The following is a 21,894-nucleotide window of genomic DNA, read 5'->3' on the forward strand; positions in this document are numbered from 1 at the left end:
AGGGATGTGTTTCCTCCTTCTCAACTGGGAACTCTCCTGAGTCACGATCAAGTCATCTTCACCTCCCTATTCTCTCTGTGCGGAACTTGGCCCGCACCCTCAAAGAGCAGGATGAATGGCACCCTCTGCTGAGTAGGTCACAGCGTCACGTGCTGTATCCACCATGTGATCAGACTGTGACAGGCACTGTCCACGCTCACAGCCCTGCGTGGTGACCACCCCCTCACACTCTAACGACGAGGAAAATATCCAGCTAACATGCCTAAGACCCCGAAGCTCACACATGCTGGAGCCAGGATGCAGAATCTACTCCCCTTCTATACAAGATCCCCTTGTTCTGGCCAACACGTGACACGACGGTTAGAAAACCTAACTAAAGGAATTAAATCTCAGTGCCAGAACCCACCAAAAGAGAGACCTTGACTTAACACAGCAACTATCCTGTTGGAATAAAGTGAATGTATTATTTTTCCCTTACGAAAATAAATTAACTTTAAACCTTACATACTTTAACTGGTTAAATAACTAATTTCCTTTCCAAACTCCAAGGCCAGGCAGTTATTTCAAAGCACACGGCACCATACGGTCTACTCTGACACCGTTCGAAAGCAGCCAGACTGCTCAGGTAAAGCAACTCTTTGAACTACCCATGTAGGTTTAACCACCTTTTACGTTATTGGTTAGGTAAACTTCTTACTCAAAGGTTACGAACAATTCTCAAAACCCGTTGTACAAATGCATTTTGCAGGCAGCTGTTCTAGCGAAGCTTTGAGAGCCGTGCACAGGTTCTGGCAGGCACGGTCCAGTGAGTCAGGCCAATTGTTACTGCGTGAAGACACACACAGACAAGCCTTCATTTCTTTTCCATTTCTTAGGATGGGGCTTGCCCAAAGATTTCACAGCCAATATTCTGCAACATCTCAATTCAGAACCCAAAAAGTATTTAAATATCCTTATTTCTTGGCTTAATATTTCTTACGATTGTTTTATTTGAGAAAGTGCACATCAAGGCAAGCTCACAGTAATTACCTACAACTAATAAGTCATAACCACGGCATCAGGTGCGCTGAAGATGGAAAGAAAAGCAACACTTTTCAGGAACGACCAACAAACATGTGAGAATGTATAAGCATACACAACCTCACAAACTTAAAATTAATATGGGAATAGAATGAGCAATCAAGCACAGGGTAGGGGACAGGCTGGGCTCCAAAGCAGATCTAGAATCCCCAACATTCTAAATCGCATCAAGGTTTGAGTCCTTTCTTGATTACAGGGCAGAAATAAGGACTGCAAATCCCTGTAAGAGACAGGGAGGTTACAGACCACGAAGGGGGCTCCACATACAGTAAGTGAAAAAGCTCATCGTAAACAGTTGTGACACAACATATAATGGAAACGCTCCAAATGGCGACAGTCATTAGAAGACAGAGTTCAAATTCATGCAGACTGTCTATAGGAGATTATGAGCTAACAAGACAGAGAAAAAATTGACTAACTATAGTCAAAAAGCTTAAAGGTTGATACGGTAAAAATTGTGGCCAGAGGTGGAAAGATTATTTAAACTCCATAAAGTGAAGATCATCTGAAGTCAACTAAGCAAATGAGAAAAATCACAAGAGTATAAATGAAGGAAAATATGAAATTAAACCAATAAGATTAAATCAGTAAGTACGACAAATAAGACACCAGCACAAGAGTGATACACTTCCAACTAGAAACAAAGTCTAAAAAGGATTACTTAAAATCTTATCTGTTAAACATTGCTCATAGGTATTCAATCGTTTACACGTATCTTTTCTTCCGCATTTATTCTGAGCACTTACTACGTGTGGCACTACTCTAAACCCCATGGCTACGACTCTAAGCAAAAAAAAAAAAAAAAAAACCCTGCTCTTGTGGCGTGTACACCCTAAAGGATGGAATAACAACTAAACTATATACTTCCTCATGAGCAACAAAAGCCTACGGAGGGGAACAAGAATAAAAGAGAAAGGGTGGCCGTGGGTTGCTCTTTTGCACAGGGTAGGAAGGCAAAACCTCACCGATACCTCCAAGGAGAGACCCGACAGGAGGGCGGGCGCACAGTGCCAGGACCATGGGGAGGAATCAGGGCATCGGAAATGGCAAGGAGGCCACGAGCCAGAGTGGAAAATGAACCTGGATGTAGGGGGAAGGGGGGAGGGGTAGGTTATGGAGGGTCTTGGAGGACTCTGGGGGGGGGGGTGAGGGGGGAGGAGGGAAGGGAGGTGAATATTCTTGTGAAAGTTGACCACACCTTGTTGGTTTAATAGCCCAGCATCCCAGAGAGAAGATGAAATGTACAAGCTGCCCTTAAGGCTAACAGGTTCTTAGTGAATTAAAACATTTTATTTCATCTTCACAATCTATGTTTACATGAGTCTAGGGTCACTGATAGTGAATTAGCAGTTACGATTAAAAATGACACTCAGACGAACCCCTAGGGCACCCTTAAGACCAGGTTTTGTATATACAAATGAACTCCTTCAAAGTAGTCACTTGCAAAAAAATTATCCCCTGAGGTTGCAGGGTCTGCGCTGTACCTACCAACCAAGCCCCCTTTCAAGGTAGCAAGCAGTCTGTGCCTTCCTCTCGTCCTCAAATGTCACCAACTCTGAGATACCTTTCCTGATCTCCCTCCCTGAAGTATCACCACCCCCCCAAAATCAACTCCTGCCCCAACCCTGGCACTATCCCGTCACCTTGTTCCATGTTATATGCCACCTGCATTTTGTTATAAACTGTGGAAAACAAGGGCTTTGTCTCATTGACCACTGTTTCTCCAAGTACCTAAAGCAGCACCAGGCACACAGCGTGTGTTCGATAACTACGCACTGAATGGACAGAGGCAATTATTTTTTATTTTTATTTTTTTTTGAGACAGAGTCTCACTCTGTTGCCCAGGCTAGCGTGAGTGCCGTGGCGTCAGCCTAGCTCACAGCAACCTCAAACTCCTGGGCTCAAGCAATCCTCCTGCCTCAGCCTCTCGAGTAGCTGGGACTACAGGCATGCGCCACCATGCCTGGCTAATTTTTTCTATATATATATATTTAGCTGTCTGTATAATTTCTTTCTATTTTTTAGTAGAGATGGGGTCTCGCTCTTGCTCAGGCTGGTCTCGAACTCCTGAGCTCAAACGATCCGCCCACCTCGGCCTCCCAGAGTGCTGGGATTACAGGCGTGAGCCACCGCGCCTGGCCTGGAGGCAATTATTGGAAATATTGCCAAGTCACCTGGAGCCAAGCCCAGAAAATATTTATATAATTTGGGTCAAAAGTGTGTTAAAGAACAATGAGAATAATTTTTCTGTTGCAGAACGCATTTACTTAACACTTATACCATAACAGACATTTAAAAAATTTATTCCTTTTGTCTCTTTTATCTGACCTCTGGTTTAAGATCTAATATGACAGTATGTATTATTCTAAATGGGAGCTCCCAAAGCATTTCAAGCAATGGCTGCATTATTCAAGTAAGAATAGCTCCAAGGAGAATACTTTAGAGAGGGCAATCCTCCAGTACTTTCACAGTATTTTGAACATTTAAAATTCTGAGATAAGCAGAGTTTTAGACTTTACATAGAATGATTCTGTTGCTTTCACCTAAGAATGGAAATTCTTCAATATCCAATCTTACAAATTCCCATTTCTCCTTAGCACTGCTAACATGAACTTACTTTACAATAAAATAAAAACCCTCGATGTTCCTTATTTTCCTTCATTTTACACCCCTACCTCTCCTCCTGAAAATAAGAGATCTAGGTTACTAAAATAATCATGCACAGCTATAACCCTAGATTCTCAATTACTTGGTTGACTAAGTCAAGAGTGAAAATATGTACTTTTCCAGCAACGCCAGGTACTGAAATATTGAGAATTATTATCAAAAATGTTTCATGATGCTTAAAGGTTTGATGGAGATCTACAGATGTATAAATGACCGGCACAAATGTTTGTCCCTTGTTTTCTGGAGAAGTGGAGAACTGCGAAGAGAGGACAGGAATCTGACTTCAATGACAAATAATTTATAAGCTTTACACACGGGGCTGATTTCTACTTCTTCCATAATTATTTATCAGCAAATAGCATTTTAAATCAGAGCTGTCACTGAAATAAAGGGTCCAGGTAAAACACCTTCACATAATATAAACTAACATTTAAAAACAAGAGCAAAAATTAATTTCCTTAGGCCAAATATGATTTAAATTAACTGGCAGAAATAAACTGTCTTTGGACTTAATTCTAGGATGCTGCAGGGAACACAACTTTTGTCCTCATGTGATGATTTTATATTACAAGAAACTGACAGGTCTTCCTTAGTTCTTTACCAAGATTATTTAAAAACCAGTAATGTGTTCACTAAAAGTTGAAAACTCAGGTCCGTGTGAAAAGGCATTAGACTCATCCCAGCCTATGTTAACTTGGCACTGTTCCTTCTTGTCCAGCTCCAGGGACAAATCCAATCACAGCCTTCACATCCAGTTATTGCCCTCATTTCAAAAGAAACTTTCCGTATAAGTAATAAAAATTTCAAATTGCTACAATGGCTGATTTCTCTAAGTATGTGTTGACAATGTACGTGTTGATTTCAGAGATGACAACAAGAAAAAGGAGGGTACCTTCTTATAATAAAAACCCAGCAATCTGGGGATGGGGAAGAGAGAAGCTAGCTACAATAATAAACTGTTTCATAGTTTCTGACATACGAACACACTATCCCGTCCGAGGGGCCGACACACGAACTGACACCAGTAAACTGAATCTAACCACCCAGGAGAACTGTGCACACTGACGCAAAGGACACAGTAACTACACAAAAAAGGAAATACTTTGTACTTTGCCCTGAGAACGCCACAGATCTAAGCCTTGGAAAGGAAGAGGACTCCAAAGCCCAGAGCCCTTAAACAAATACAACCTCTCCTAAAGCCAGGAGCAAACTGTACTAACATCCCAGCTAATCAGTTACCCGCAGAGCCTTGCAGAAGGAATTCATTATTTGAGAACTAACTAGAGCACAAACTACAGAGAACCATATTGAAAGTAACAGATTTGGCCTCTATCCCTTTCACACGCACACCCCTCTAACCACCTTGCTACCCCCCGGCCGAGTCTAGACATATGTAAGAGTCCACAGACCATGACAAGCTTACTGTTTGCTGCTACGCCCCTTTTGTATGTCCTACCCCACTTTTCTGAGGATTCCTAGGTACTAGTAACTCTGAAAGAAAAAGCATTAAGACCTAGATTGATGTTTTTAAGCCACAGTATAAATGACCCTGTAATTAACAATTTTTCTGACATTCGAAGTACATGAGACCATCTCCCTCGCACTCTGTGTGCCACTCAAACAGCTTAACTGCGTACCAAAGCACCGTAATGCTGACGCTAGATCCAATTAACTCGCGAGCGCTAAGCGTGCCACGCTACGGCTGAAACAATGACTGCACTCTGCAAATTAACTGGGACACCACTTTCATCCCATCGCCATTAAAAGGAAGTTCCTAAAAGTGATTCCCTTTTCCCAGAGGTACGTTTCATCTTGGCACTTACCAACACCACCAACCCCAGCGCCACACCCCGCTATGTCCACTCCCGCCTCGCTGTCTACGCAGCCTCAACCTCACGTTCTCTCCTGTGTGGCTCTTCCCTCTCCACCCTGCCCCCGCAAGGGCCGACCGTCACCCCTTCCCAAAGTCCATTACGATCTCCACAAACATTCTTTCCCAGATAATTGTATGTATAGCAAATTAATAGTCTTCATAAAAAAAACACTACATGTCACACGATCTAAGTATACTTGTTAGCAACTGTCAGGCACCTGTGATTTCAGTGGCTTAATGCACTATTGTGCCTGATACGCAGAGCCATCCCAGGAATGGCCTCAGTCCCTAACAGGCCCGAGGGCTGATGGGAATTGCAGTGGGAGGGTGTGACTTTTGCCTGCGTGGCCTGAGGCTGCTGCTGGGGCGCAGGTCGGACCCAACTGTGTCTCTTCCTTCACCCACAGGCCAGGGACACAGCTGCTGTCCTGCCGTCCCGTGGGCACAGCTGCCCCTCCCCTCTGCTGCCACAGCCAAGGGAAATGTCCGCTTCTCCCAGCTTTGGTCCCCCCTTCCTGACTGCTCTGAAGACAATGGCCAGGGCCTTTTATGGTCAGCAGGGCTGGGCTACCAACCGTGCGTGACAAAGCAGTACCCGGTGTACGTGTACGACCTTCCGAGCTGCTGCAGATTCTTACGTTCCCCGGTCCTTGATCTGTGGCCTCTCTTCCCTACTGGCCACCAACTGGTTTAGCAAACCGCATCCTTCCTTCAATGTAACCTAAGCCAGTCATTCTAGGCCCCCAGAATTTAGAGGCCAGTAAAATTTCCAACAAGAAAAAATGTAAAAAGGAAAAAGGGAGGGAAAACCGACAAGGGTTACTTTTTTCCCTAGCAAAGGACATTACAAACAACCAAAAACTCCCACGTACCAGGACCACAAATAAAATACATTCTTACCACATGCAAAAAACCCTATCCTTCGAACTATAATAAACTTATCTTTTAAAAAAAAAAAAAGCTCATTATTTTGTTCTTTTTCCCCTCGTTTTGCTATGGCGAAATGAAAACAAATGGCACCAAGGGGCTGGCACTTGGGAAACGGTGACATAACCCGGCCCCACGTTCAGTCACGGCAAGCAGATACAATAACCTCTTCAGCTCAGCTACACAGTTTTTAAAATAATCCACGGCAATCCCTGCCTTCCAACGTACATGGAGCAAACACCGTCTAAAAACAGAAGCAAGCTGGAGCCTGAACTCCAGAACCACCTGAAACCCTGAGACTAGCAACTCGGAGCGCCCGTGATTGGTTAGATACCGAAGAAGAGAAAGGCCTCCTCACTCGGTCCCCGATACCCACCTCTAGCCGTACGAAAGACGGAAATCATAGTTCAATGCTATCGAAAAATGACTAAGTGAGTTAAAACGCTGATTTAAAAATCTTCCATATGCAGTTTAAAATGTTCCCAAAACCCAGAATATATCTGGCCTTAACAAATAGCTGGGCAACAGGACTAGCTCCTTATTAGTAAAATTAGGCCAAAAAAGTGGCAGAAAAATCTTAAACTGTGCACATCCCCCAAAACTGTTTCCAACAGCTAAAGCTATTTAAGACAAACTTTAAAAGCCAAAGCTTTTTATTTTCCACAGTTAATATGTAAATAATGGCTCAAAAATCTTTCTTTTCCTAAAACCCCTTAGCACACTCTCCTATAGCGTATAAACCTGTGACAGGAGAACAGAACAGAAATATTAACGTGGGTCATTTCTTCCCTTTACAATGCAACAGTGGTTTATGACTATTACTTGAGAGCAGGAAAAAAAAAATCAAAGCAACGAATTTACATGGGACATTACAACGTCAAACCACAAACGTTAAATGAACAAAAGCAGTTTACTTACGATGTTCCTTGCTGAGAACTGGGGTGGGCTTTGGAAGATGGATCATACTGTTCTGTGGGGAAGGGAAACATCATCAGAGCAGCTCAGTGACGTATTTACGAGATCATTAGCTATAAGTTTTTTTCCCCCTCCCGCCACTTAGCACAAATTCTGTCAACCAGAGTGCTAAAGACACGGCGCTTGGCATAATCTCACCACTGTAACAAGCATGTCACTTCTAGAGAGAATGCTTGCTCAGAATCCAGAAACTCCTGAATAGACCAAAAAACACTGACAAGCATTGCTTGGGGAAGCACGACCGTCACTGCCGGCAACTTTCCTAATTGTTGGGAGACTTTTCTGTCTTTGAGGACGGCTGAGGAGACTTAAGGAAGCACCATGACAGGGCTGCTCTCAGCCCCTCCGCTTAGTGCCCATCAGTGATTTGCTATCCCTCCCTTGTCGCAGCCTCTGTTCCTGGCTGAGGGCTCTGGCCCTCCGTTACCCCCGTCCCCCAATTCATTCACGCCACAGCTGTTTACAGGCTGCGCGGCAGACACCAATGTGTTTAAGGCATTGGGTCCTGTCCTCCACGAGTTTACAGTTGACCAAGGGACACGAAACCGGCCCACAAATATCTGTAATCCTAGGCGGTGTGAGATTAAGCACACAAATCAATCGCATAAATTAACTGTCCTGGGAATCCAGAGGATGGTCATTCTGTTGGTAATGACCACAAGGGGCAAATCGGAGAAAGAACGAAATGAAACCTGTCAGGAAGGATCGGAGAGATTCTGGCAGAGTGACTGCCGGCAGGACAGAGGGGAAGGTGGGGAGGGCGGGAGCAAAGGTACAGGGGCCCCAGATGTGGAAAGCGCAAAGCTGGGGTGCACAGTGCGGGAAGACAGGTGGAAGTCATGTTTTAGCGGACTCTGAATGCCAAGACAGGAAGTTACGACTCTGTTGGGCAATGAGACACCATCAATGACCTACACGGGGACATGACACAGTGGTTCCTCAGGAAGAGTGACTGAGCGGTGCCACCTGGTGTAACCCAGAAGGCAGCAGGACATTTGAAGTGTGGAGGCAACAAACCAGCTGGGAGGCAGCTGTGCTCGTCTAGACAGGAAGTAACAGGAACCTGAGACAGACCTGGAAAGGGAAGGAAATACGGGTGCCTTTCGGGCAGGGGTGAGTGGCATTTCCCACAAATGCCGTGTGGAGATGCCCGCCTATTTGCAGTGAATCGCTTTATCCTCAGGGTGGCAGCAGCTCTTATATGATATTTTCACTTGATATTAGCCAAAAGGCTGAAAAGTGATGTTATATGATATTGTCAAATTGCCTCCCCTTCCTGACTAGAAAGCTAGGACCAAAACTACAAATTACAGGGGCAAAAGTCACTCTTTTGACAATTCACAGGGACTGCCCCACGACCATCGTGACTGGCTCTGAGTGCCACGGGTTCCGCTTAGCCTCAGCCAGCCCCCTTTTGCAAATGTGGACATAAACAGTGAGGCATCCAAGTCAAGTCCCTACACCTGCCCTCTCCACAGACTCCAAAACCTCCGTACCAATTCCACAGGGTCAGTGTTGAAGAAATCGGAGCTCTCTTGCTGGGCGTGCTTTGAGAAATGTGTGCCGTACTCTACTTTTCACTGAAAACTGTATCCATCCATACCCCACCCCCTCTTTATCCAACATCCCATCAGACCCCTCTAGTTGGGGGTGAGGAATAAGAGAACGCGTGAAGGCCATATCCTCAAGGTTCCCTGGACACCGAGACAAAGTGGCAAGAGCATAAAAGACCCTGGGGTTTGTAGCTGGTGAGCCACAACCTACAGGAGACCCGCCAGGGCCCGGCACCTACTCACGACCGAGATGAGCAACCAGCCCACGCTGCTTTGCAGGGCAACAAGGTGACCCGTCCCTGGCCCAGACAGCGCGTCCCAGTTCATCTTGCAAAAGGGGGGAACTCGAATAGTTGAATGGATTAAAGGTTCTTTTTCAGCCATGAGTTGGCAGTTGTGCAAGCCATGAGCAACCCAGTGGCAGCCATGCAATCTGCGTGACTGGCAGTCCTGGCAGATGGAGGAGGGGGATGCAGGAGAAAAGGGGGCACACAGCACCCCTATCCCCAGCCAGGCAGGAGCTCCACCTCCAGACTGTGCCCCTACGCTGGTCACCTATCCTTGGATTGGCTGCCAGGATACTGAGAAAAACCATTCCCAATCTCCCCTGGCAGCCATCGGTTAATGTTACCTTGCTTCTGCTACGGTACTGTGGCAATACACTCAGGTTTATTTCTCTGAATTTCGGGAAAATTTAGTTATGGGTTCTTTGGAAGATAATATTCAGTATCTCTAGAGCAGGGAATAGGAAGCATTTTTATAGAGCAGGGAATAGCAACCATTTTTTATAAAGGTCAGATACCCAAATAGGCACGGTTGTATGTCCCAGTAAAACTTTATTTACAAAAACTAGCTGCAGGGCAGATTTGATTCTCAGGGCTGTGGTCTGTCCACCCCTCTTCTAGAGGAAGGATACTCTGTTTCTTGCTTGTCTAATCTTTTTTCCTCGTGTCACATCCTTGCAATTTAAATAACATAATCAAGAAAAAAATATATACGCGAGGGAAAAGAATAGGGTGTGCAGATTTGAAGGAAAAGTCACCTCTACAGAGTATCTCTGAGCTCTTCTCTACCAACGGGCATACACATCACACACCCTAGGTGTGACCTCCCCATCCTTTGAGGAGTAATTCCATGCGCCTTTGGCAATCCCATCCTGCCTCACGTTAGCAACTTATGCAAGTGTCTTATTCCCCCTTCCATATTTTAATGAAATAAATGACTGCAAATATCCCGGTCATTTTTGTAAGGCTTAGCATGCCTTGCATGTTGTTGGGACACAAAGAATTATTGATCTGAGGGGTTACTGTGGAAGGGAAAAAGTGGATCCAGTTAGCTTTCTTCTGTTTCCCTCTGAGTTCTCAAGTATTTACAATCCTTAAAAAAGGATCAAAAAGAATTGCATGGCAAATACATGTAGCGGGGCTAGAGAAGCTATGTGCTATATTTCTTTTAAAATGTCTTACTTTCGTTTTAAAATACAAGAATGACATAAAATACTACAATCGATTTTTAAACACAATTCCTAAGTTACAATACTTTGAGGGCCAAATGTAAGATAGTCACCATGTGTCAGTAACACTAAATTATATTTTAGTATTTTACTAAAACATCTTCAGTAGCTCCTTGGAACAATCTGAAATTCCACCTGAAGAATAACTTTATGTTTGCTCTCCTTTCCTATTCATTCAACATAGGAAGGCCACATCTCTGCTGGGGCACTATGTATTAATGTTTTTATATAAAAATAGTAAAAATGACACTTTGTTTTCCAATGCAATAAACAGATATTTACTTACTTTGGTTTTGGGTTGCAGAACTGACATGCTGAGAATCCTAGAAAGAAAATGAAAAATCTCTAGTTATTAAAATATATAATCTATAAATCTAAGGGCAAAACGGTAGAGATTTTAATATTGAAAGGACAGTCTTATGAAACTTTCAAATACACAGCAAAATGGAAATAGTGCAGAGAATATCCACACAATCCACCACACAGATCCTATAATTAACCTTCCTGCCATCCATCCCTCCATATTCAATCAATCTCATTTTTTTTGATGCATAGGTTGCAAATATTGATAAATCTATTTTTTTTTTTTTTTTTTTTTACATAAAACAGCTTTTATTGCTTCTGTTCTTTCCTAGCGTTTATTTGTCCTTTGGTGTTGAGCAAAAATATTTTTAGAGTTTAATGCTTTACTTTAAAACCAGTAGTAATGAACTGCCTTTTTAAAAAGACTATGATAAGAAAATAGGTAAAATAACTTATGGAAAATTTGGGTTTCTATAGATACATATTCTTTTGAAAACAGTATCTTAGAAAGTAATAGTTACAAATAGTTTTTGATATATATATAAAGCAATGTGCATTCACACCATGCTGAACAGAGTACAGATCTCAAGATGCTATTTCTACACTCTGAAGGGTATCCAAAAGTATAAACCACAAAAAAAAAAAAAAAAGGAAAATGACAGTATTTTAATACATTGTTTGCAAATACTATAATGAAAACACACAAGTCAGCAGTTCATTCGCTTGTTATTAAGCCTGCGTTAGTGCAGCTCATCATGTTAAGCGTTGAGAAAATCTAGGAAGTGAGAGACATACATGTAAGATGCATGTATGTATGTATATGCATAGACCTAAATTCTGAACCAGGAATCAGACATTTCTCCGTATGTCTGTTTCCCCATCTCTAAAGTCAGGACCCTCACATGAGAAAATGTGCTGGAAAGTCCTGAATGCTTTAATGAGCTGTAAAGCCCTATACAAATCTAAGATGTTCTTACTCACACAAAGTTGGAGAATAAAGTGTTTGAAGGCATTATGAAGCACTACAGAAGCCAATTATAATTTTAACCTAACCTCCAAAAATTTCCACTTTGAAAAGCAATAATTTATCCACCTGGCTCACGGCAACACCTTCGACTGTTTACTACAGTGGATGCGGTACCTGCTATACTTTTAATGAATTACCTTTGCGGGGAAAGGAAATTTGGACGGCTCCGCTGTACTAGGCGTGTGTATTGCTGTCAGAGGCGGCGGCCATGAATGGGTCATTTCCTGGAAAGAGATTTGGGAGGGGAAGAAAAAGTAAATTATAAATAGAACATTCATTGTTGCTTAACTTTCTGAATTTAACGTAGCGTGGATTGATGGCAAATGAAAAGTGTAACTTTTAAAGTGATTTCATTTACTGTTTTAAAAATTCCTACTTTAATAAGGCTATGTTCAAATACTGAAGACCTCTAACTTACAAAACTGAAAAGAAAAAAAAAAAAGAAAAAAAAAATCGGTTTGCAGAAGAAAACCCAGAGTGTAGAGGTGCATGAATTTAACGCCCTGAGTATCATCAAGCACAGAAGCCGTCACAGGCCCTGCCAGAGACCCGTGCCTGTGAAGACTGCAGGCCACAGGCTGGGCTGGCAAAGCTGTCCCTGCTCAATGCTTTCTTTCTCCCTCAGGTTCTTTATTGCATTTCCTGGAATTATTTCAGTTCAAAGGAAGAAGAACTTTCCTGTTTGACTTAAGCAAACAAGTAATCCAGGTCACTTGTTCCACTTGGGAGAGTTTTAATGGATTTGACCCTTCCCTGATACACTCTATTAGCACATAAGAACTTTTGGAGGAGAGGGCCTTAAAAAATTACCTTTTTTTTTTTTCCCTATTAAGAGAAGTTTAATTTTCACTATTTTCTTAGGTGAAGGCAAGATTTCTAAAACTTACAAAGTAATGTATTTATCTTGACATGAATTCTTTTCTCCTAAGTACATCCATGAATTTTATTTTACTTTGCTAAAAAAAAAAAGTAAGTAACTTGTGGGAAACGGAGTCAGATAAAAGATATGTTGAATCACAAATACACATGCACACACACACACACACACACACACACACAGTTTTAAAGGGCTAAAACGGCACTGGAGATCATTAAGTCCAAACTCTCAACATTTTACAGATGAGAAAACTAAAGTCAAATGTCTGCATCAAGGTTGTCCAGGAAGCCAAAGCCTGAGCAGGGCACAGGTGATGAGCCCCTCTGTCTTCTCAAAGAGAGAAAGAAAGTCCCTTCCCACATTTGTCAGACCTGCCCAGCAAACGGGCTTAACAATCCACAGGCAATTCTACCCGCCCCGCCGTGATACAGAGCACACTGTATCACCTCCCCTGCTAAGATGTTAGCATCCTAACGCTTCATTCTTTTCAGAGCGCTGGCCGACCTCTCTGCTTCCGCAGAAATGCCACCTGATCCGCACAGCACCTGGAGACGGCGCTCTAGCAAGCACTTCCACTTCTGACCTCTGTGCACGGCCTCTGTGCACGGCCTCTGTGCACGGCTCCCTTTCTCCTCTGCTACTGTGTCGGTGACTATAGCCCCAGGACAGACATAAATGACTTTGCACGGTGACAAGCAACATAACCGATGCTGGTTCTCTTGAGTAATTTTTGTTAAAAGTGAAATCATGTCTTTGTCTACTGTCTGGCTTTCTGCTCTATTCAGGACGCACTAGGAGTTCTGTGCTAAAACATACTGGAGAGAGGAACGGCTCTGAATCAAGAGACCCCAACTGGAATCCCGACTCTGACCCTCACCAGCCTCGTCAGCCTCGGTAAGTTGTCTGAACTGAGCCTCCGTTCTACGAGGTCGACTAAGACCACTTATTTTTCAAACTGTTGTAAGAGTAGTTTCTGCAAAGTGCTTGAATGCATGGTGCACAAAAGGCACTTAATAAACTAAAAGCATTACAACTTTTAATTAAAAGTCTAGTTTTAAAAGAATTCGATACTGCAAAGTGAGCTCCCTGCTGTTTTATTTATTTGACAATACCTTAAGGTATAGAACCATAATAATGCTAGCTATAAAAACATAATTATTGAGAAGGTCTTTGAAAGCGTCACCCTTATGTTTTCCAATCATTTCTTTAGGATCTCAATGGTATCTATGACTTTGAGTCACCAATTATTCCCAAACAACTTCCATTGTGCTCCAGTGTCTAAGGCTGCCCCAGCTATTAAATCAGGCAGTTGGAAAGTACATAAATTCTTTCAGACCCTAAGTGGTTCCCTAGTAGTCTGAAAGAATTTATATACTTTGCTAAATGCCTAGCTTACCGGAGGGACTTGGGCCACAGGAGAATTGGGGCCATTACTAAGGAGAGGAGGTTGCCCAGAAAGACTCACAAGGCCATGATTTCGCTCCCTGCCGTAACGAAGACCTACCAGTGAGCCAAGTCCCTTGGCACCTGCCTCAGTCCTGTCCCCTGCCAGGCTTATGTTGCTCTGGACACACTGTCTGGTTCTAGCTCTTCCTCTAACACACCAATTTGTTCCCACCTCAAGATTTGCCACCGACTCTTCCCTCTCAGTCCCCTGTTCATGGGGCTGTTCCATCCTTCACAGAATCCATCAGTACCGACACTATACAACGATCTTCCCCATCATCCCCTCCTCCTGCAAAGACTCTGTCCTCTTCACTGTGACATCCCGGTGCCTAGAAAAGTTATCTGGAGGCTTAATGAATATTTGTTGAATAAATGAATGAACGAACACGCAGATAATAGTGCCACTACTCGTCATACTAGCGTCATGGAAGCGTGGCACTGGGGTAACGTCTGCTGGTGCTACATTAATTCCCCAAGAGACGGGGCCACTAAAGGAGAAAACCCGAGGTGTCTCCACACGCCCACTGAGGGTGCGCTGCCCTTTCTGGACCCTGGTACGTGACCGTTTCCTGGCTGCCAGCAATGCCTGCCTGCTCTCTCCTGACCCCATCCGCCTGTGCGAGCCAGGGGCTACTACTTCCCCTTCATTAGGACACTTCCACCTTAAATACTGCCCCCAGAGAACCAGACAGTATCTTCTATGATCGATTTTCTCTGTTAGGAAACTATTTACTACCTTTATCACCCGTCAGAAAGATTTGTGTTTGGATTCCTGGCAATCTTAATACGTTGCTGGTACAAGATAAGGACGGGAACCACAAGGCAGAGGCAATTATCTGGTTCAGCCTCGGACAGCGAGAGCTGGGGGTGGGGGGACCCCCAGACATCACCCACTGGCCCAGGGCCTTCATTTTACCAAGGAGGAAACCAAAGCCCAGGGAGAACATACAACGTAACGGAGGTCACACACAGAGAAGGGAGCAGACTCAGTTTCCATGGTGAAAAAGCGTGTGGCCTCTTCAATCTTAAACACACTTCCATTTGCTTTCCCAATTTGTGATTTCCAAATGAAAATATCCATCCTTTGTTTGCATTAACCACTTATTCAAAAGCACCACTAGGTAAAGCAAGAACTCATTAAAGTGAGATTGGGTGAGAGGGGAGGATGGAGAGGTTCACTGAATTAAAAATGCCTGCCTAATGCTAAAATACCATCACTCCTAAATAAAGGATGTCAAATCTACAAGGTCACACTTACGTTTGAAATAACTACACAATGAATCACAATTTCAGAGAAAATTCCAAGACTGCATTTTATAATTAAGTCATTTGTTATTTTTGTGACTCACCATACCAAAGAACTTCAGAAATAGACAAGGAAAAGACGATAGGAAAACTTGATCAAGGTAACCTTACTATTATTAACCTTACTTGATAGTTGACAAAAATTTCTCAGTTTTAGCAGTTGAAAGTATGATTTTTTAGAGGTATTTCTTTCTAAGAAAGCCCTAAACTACAAAAGACAGGACAAAAGATTATAAAACAAAAATGACAGATCTGTTTTCCGAACATCTGTTTAGACTTTTTTTTTTTTTTTTTCCTTGTGACAGGGTCTCAACTCTTTTGCTTGGGTAGAGCTCAGTGGCATGATCACAGCTCACTAAAACCTCAAACTCCTGGGAGCTCAAGTGATCCTACAGCCTCAGCCTCCTGAGTAGCTGGGACACACCTGACTCATTTTTCTATTTTGTGTAGAAATGGGGTCTCACTATGTTGCTCCGGCTGGTCTCCAAACTCCTGGCCTCATGTGATCCTCCAGCCTTGGCCCCCAAAATGCTAGGATTACAGCTATGAGCCACAGCTCCCAGCCTAGATACTACTTTGGTCAAAAATTTCACAAGTGAGGAGGTGACCAATATGCTGAATTAGTGGTTTCAGCACAACCATCACTTAATGCTTTACAATGAAACCTTTTTTAAAGAAAAAATTGGGTATATGCATAGAGAGAAACCATGAGCAGTAGAGATTCAAACTACTAGGCACACATCTCTCCTACTAATTAAAAAAAAAAATAAAAAGAAAATCAGAAATCTTATAGTCAAAGACGGCAAGAATATCATTAAAAACTGACCTAGAAGGAAATAAATTAAAAGCCTGAGAGGAAGGATAAGAAATACTTAAAACCCTCAGGTATTACTGAATCTGAGCATTAAAATTAAGCTCTAGATTTCCTAGAAATTACAGCCAAAATGGGAAACATGATAATTTATCTAATTCTCCTCTGACAAAAAGCATGCCAGTTCCTGAGGAGAATTTATATTTTTTTTCCTGGAATTGAATTCTAGAAGGAATTTGTCATCCTTATACAACAAAAACTGAACAAATGGGTAACACAGCCTATGATATATTTGTAGAAGAAACACAAATGTTCACGGCACAGTCCCAATAAACAAAAGCAAAAAAGAACACTCTAAGGTTAGGTCTAAAGATGCCCCTTTACTTCCCAGTGATTTTTTTTTTTTTTTCCTTTAATTCCTTGAAAGTTTCATGGTCTCATGGAAAAAGCAGCCATGCACAGTGGGCGTCACCTACAACACACCAAGAGGTAGAAGCCCAGCACTATGTCACCACTAGTGCCACCTCGACGCAGGGGCTTTGCTCACTGGGAAGTGAGCGATTCTCCTGGGTCTTTATGGACCACAAGAAAAACCTGAGATGCCATAAACCTCCGGTTCAAATGCCTTGCAGTTTTGCAGACTTCAATTTAATTAACAGAATCTGTTAGAGAATTCCATTATGTCCCAAGACATCCCCCCCCTCCTTTGTTACTAGGCTGGTTTAGTTTGCTCTTGGAGGTGTGAGGAGGAAAAAAACTGTTGAAAGGGGTTTGGGAATGGCAACTGTTCTTGAAAGTGAAAGTAAATGGATACACATCTGCCTGCTTAAGTACTTCTTCAGATGAGAAACAGTAACAAGGAACTCACCTTCAGAATCTCTTCAACACAATGGGCTTCATTGGAGTAGGTCTGCTGAAAGAGAAAAGCAAGAAAAAAAAAAAAGATCAGTAAACAAACCGTCAAGAGTGACCGTGTGTAGGTGCCTGTATGAATATAGTAGCACCTCAGGGCAAAGCTTCCACCCGCCAGGCATCAGGAACTTGACATTGGGACGTAATGAACCAAAGAGTTAACCTGACTTAATCCTGGGGATAAACACGGGGGAAACAAACACTGCAGACAATGACACACTAGTTGTGACCCTTGGGTGAAAAGTTCCCAATGGAAAGTTTGTACATTAAAGAACATTAGTATCTTAGTAAATCTAAAATGATAGATTTAGCAAAAATGGAGACAAAAGAGATTAAAATAGGTGCCACAGTCAGCTACCTCATAGCAACAGCTCAACAATGAGCCATGTTAAATGAACACGAAGGTGGGGACCATCTCAACACTTCAGTGGGTCCACAGAAAGGAGGCCTCAGCTCAATCAAGGACAGCGCTTAGGCTGCGCAACATAGCAAGACCCTGTCTCTACACAAACAGAAAAAATTAGCCGGTGTGGTGGCGAGTGCCTGGAGTCCGAGCTACTTGGGAGGCCGAATGAGGAGGATGGCTTGGGTCCAGGAGTTTGAGGCTGCTGTGTGCTATGATGACACCACCACACTCCAGCCCAGGCAACAGAGCAAGACGGTGTTGGGGGGTGGGGTGGGGATGAGGGGGGGATAGCTCTTAGGTTTTAATATTCTTATCTGCCAAAATTCATTTTAAAGTTAAAAATGTCTCTAACTCGGGCTGGGCGCGGTGGCTCACGCCTGTAATGCCGGCACTCTGGGAGGCCGAGGCGGGAGGATCGCTTGAGCTCAGGAGTTCCAGACCAACCTGAACAAGAGAGAGACCCCTGTCTCTACAAAAAAATAGAAAAATTAGCCAGGTGTGGTGGCGCACGCCTGTAGTCTCAGCTGCTCAGGAGGCTGAGGCGGGAGGATCACTTGAGCCTGGGAGTTTGAGGCAGCCGTGAGCTATGATAATGTCATTGCACTCCAGCCAGGGTGACAGAGTGAGACTCTGTCTCAAAACAAACAAACAAAAAGTCTCTCTAACTCTACTTCACGTCAGCATTTGCACCATATACAAACACATGTACAAACATGTATACACAAAATTTTCCCAGAGAAAGGCCCTGAGGGAAAAGGAGACTGATGAGTGTCTTGGAGAAAAGATCCGCCATTTCTAACTCTTCCTTATCCCCAGCTAAACCGACGATGACTCCTACTCCTGCTGGTGGTGTCACTACCGCAAGTGCCCGGGAGGTGTCATTTTACAGCCCACATATTTTTAAGTGCAAAGAAAATGAAAAAGTTAGACCTAAAACAATATTTTTTCTCTGTACTAGAGACATGAAACATATCCACGACTCCGTGATTTTCAGCGGAAGAACAACGCGCGCTGTGTCAGTCCGTGAGTCCAGCGCTCTGGCAACTGTGACAAATTGGATACAACACACGCTCTCCCCGCTACTGCCACTGCCGTGTGTTTGACACAATACCTGTTCCCACAGCTACAGAACAAACGGAAACTGATTCTTGCCCCTGTTCTCGGTTCTAATTAAGAGTGTAACTGAATATAGCACTGGCTGCTAATTCACCATCTAGGGTTTATTCATCTACCATTTCCCTCACTCCAGTTTACTCTAAGGAAGAAGGAAAAGGAAAGAATAGGACAAACAGACTGTCCTGTAATTGAATCTAATCGACATGTCAAAATTCAAGTGCAATTTGACCTGCCTGGGTCTGTTTTTGAAACGTGTAAATCTCCTGGAAACAGTTTTATTGAAATGTTCTCAGTTTGTTATGTGGAGGGGGGCCCAGGAAGTTAGGAGGTACAGCCAAGGAGAATCAAGGGTAGCCCCTACATCTGCTGGATCCATCGGACCCATCTTCAGACATGAGCATGTAAACTAAGCCCTGCCTTTTGTTTTTTAAAACCATTAAAGGGCACTTAAAAACTGGACCAAATACTGGTGCTGTATTTTAGCACAAATGTCAGATACAGAAATACATGCTGTTTTTACCTGATTAGATAGAGTAAAATGTGATTATACTCTATAGTTTCAATTTTTTACATGCATCATTAGAAAGAAGTAACAATCAGAAGCTGAAGGTGACTCAACAGAACAAAGCGGACGATTATATCGACTCTGGACAAATATCCCCTCCTCCTATCTGCTGCCGTGAAGGGGAATCTAATCAAAATATCTGACAATCAATAAAAATAGTGAAGCACACTGAACTGAGGGCAAAAAAGTTTGCCCACTGTTTTGGACAGAATGAGGTCAGAAAGCCATGCCTCCAGGAGACCAAAAGACTTCCTTCTGAGCTTCATAATCACTCAAGCAGTCAACATTTAGCCAAGATGTTTCATGTCACCAAAAAATTTATTTTTCTGAAAAAGTTTCATTACATGAGATGAACCAGGACTGAAGAGTTTTGTCTAGATCTTATTGTAGATTAGCAACATTTACCTTACTCAGATACTAACAAACAGTCACCATCTAACCCATTTAAAATTTTCAATAAGGTCTTCACTTTAAGCATTAGTTAATTTACTGTGAATTTTCCTATCAGGTCCATTATGGGAGTGGGGTTGTTTCAAAGGAAAGGGGGAGGATTTCATTCCAACTGCATGAGGATGTATCATATTTAAGGTAGCACGTTCATAATGGCAAATAATTGGAAATTATCAAATGACCAACAATAGGAGTCTAAATACCTTCACAGTGCAAACATACAACAGTAAGTTATGCAGATTTAATAATATAAAATACATGCTTACAGGGAAAAGATGCTCAAGGTACATACTTTTTCTTCAAAAATAATTTCACATTTAGAGAAAAACTGCAAAAAAGATAAAGGATCCCACAAAAGCCTTCACTCAGATTTCCCAAATGTTAGCATTTTACCACACTGGCTTTATATTTTTCTCTCCAACCCAAATACACTTTGAACTGTCTGAAAGTTTGAGAGTTGGAGTTAACGTCCCTTCACCCCAAACACTTCAGTGTATACCAAAACACATTTTAAATCTCTATGTAGAAGACAGGCGGCTACAAAATAGTCTGCATGGTATGAACCCATCTGATGTTCCATCTACCTGAGATTCACATCTCCATCCTTCTCCCCGCCCCCACGTCACAGACACCTGAATTAGAGGACGGGTCTTTCACAGGGGTCTGCAGGGAAAGATCTGTAAGGACAGGCTGCCGTGTTTAATAAAGTGTCACTTGGCACCTCCAAGTCTTCCACTGGAAGGAAGCTTTCCAAAAGGGGAGGTGTAACTGAGCTGAACAAAATACTATGTCCTAATCCCCTAATCTTTTTTTTTGGGTAAATAAAGACCCTGTCCTACTTTGTTGCCCAGGCTGGCCTTGAACTCCCAGGCTCAAGTGGTCCTCCCACCTCAGCCACCCTGGTAGCTGGGACCACAGACACATGCCAGTGTGCCTGGCTCCTAACCTCTTTCTTAAAATTCACTTTTCCCCTAGGGTCTCAGCTATAAGTACTAGCTCCTCCTACTAAAAGGACCCAGGCTCTCCTTTTAGCACTGGGGACAAAGAAGAAACAATCGGCCCTGGCCAGGCCTCTCTGCAGCACAGGTGAGATTAGGCTGAAGACATTCGAGGTAAGATTTCTTTAAAGGACAGGAGATAAGGCAACAACAACAAATATCTATGACAGGTGCATGAATCAGTAGGATCTGCTTTTCATTCCATCCCCATCCGGCTCTCCCTCAGTGGTACAGACACCGACTTTAACAAGTCTCACTGCTGTATCCCACCTGCAATACCCAGGTCCCTAGAGAGGATGCGCTCCCCTCTCCTGTCCATCTGTGGCCACCCACACACCTGGTTTCCCTGTGAACATTTACCTCCCAGCAGGGACCTCACTGCCGCCCTGGGCTATGGCCTTAACACAGGAACCATAAATCCATTTCATCTTTTTTTTTTTTTTAATTTTCTTCTTGTTTGACTAAATCTATCTAATTTTTTAAAAAAATGATAGCAGCTACTTATTGAATGCATATCATATTTCATATTGCATTAAACTCTTTACATACTATTATTTCCTCAATTTGATACCATCAATTGTAAGACATACCGTCATCAGCTCGGAGGGGTGGGGAGCTACGATACTAAATGCACCCACCAACTGTAAGATATGTCCTTATGACAGAAACTTAAAAATGAAATAGCCACGTCTGAGGGAATTCTGTGTCTCTCTCTAATTCTCACAGCAACCTCTGTGGTAGGTATTATCTCAGTTTTAATCCTAGAGCAATTAAGCTGCCTGTCCAAGGTCACACAAAAGCGCTGAAGTGGCTGAGCCTGGCTCCGGAACAGTTACACTGGCTTTGCAAACTCCTCAACATTCATGCAAGAGATAAATATATTAGCATTCGGGGGGGGGGGGGGGGGCTGTGATTTCACTTGTCCTATACATCTGTGGTCCCCAAACCCCAGGCAACCCCCACACACACTGGTCCATGGAAAAACTGTCTTCCATGTAACTGGTCCTCAAAAGGTTGGGGGCCGCTGCAGGCGATCTAGAACATTTTTTACAGGGCAATGTTTTTCTGTTGTTTCTACAAAGCAGCATTT

The 21,894-nt window shown here is 43.1% G+C and overlaps 1 protein-coding gene across 3 annotated transcripts in view; it reads right to left on the minus strand.

Annotated features, from left to right (window-relative positions):
* The window catches only part of AFF1 (ALF transcription elongation factor 1), a 182,598-nt gene that overhangs the window by 37,319 nt on the left and 123,385 nt on the right, over positions 1-21,894 (minus strand). For 2 of the 3 annotated variants that reach the window (XM_069485365.1, XM_069485367.1), the window contains 4 exons: positions 17,226-17,270; positions 12,056-12,142; positions 10,875-10,911; positions 7,466-7,517 (listed from right to left, as the gene is read on the minus strand). In XM_069485365.1, the coding sequence (XP_069341466.1) occupies positions 7,466-7,517; positions 10,875-10,911; positions 12,056-12,142; positions 17,226-17,270 (221 nt within the window). The remainder of the gene's footprint in view (positions 1-7,465; positions 7,518-10,874; positions 10,912-12,055; positions 12,143-17,225; positions 17,271-21,894) is intronic. The other variant, XM_069485366.1, reaches the window with a different exon arrangement.

The sequence above is a fragment of the Eulemur rufifrons genome, chromosome 13, assembly GCF_041146395.1.
Source record: "Eulemur rufifrons isolate Redbay chromosome 13, OSU_ERuf_1, whole genome shotgun sequence".
In the NCBI taxonomy this organism is placed as follows: domain Eukaryota; kingdom Metazoa; phylum Chordata; class Mammalia; order Primates; family Lemuridae; genus Eulemur; species Eulemur rufifrons.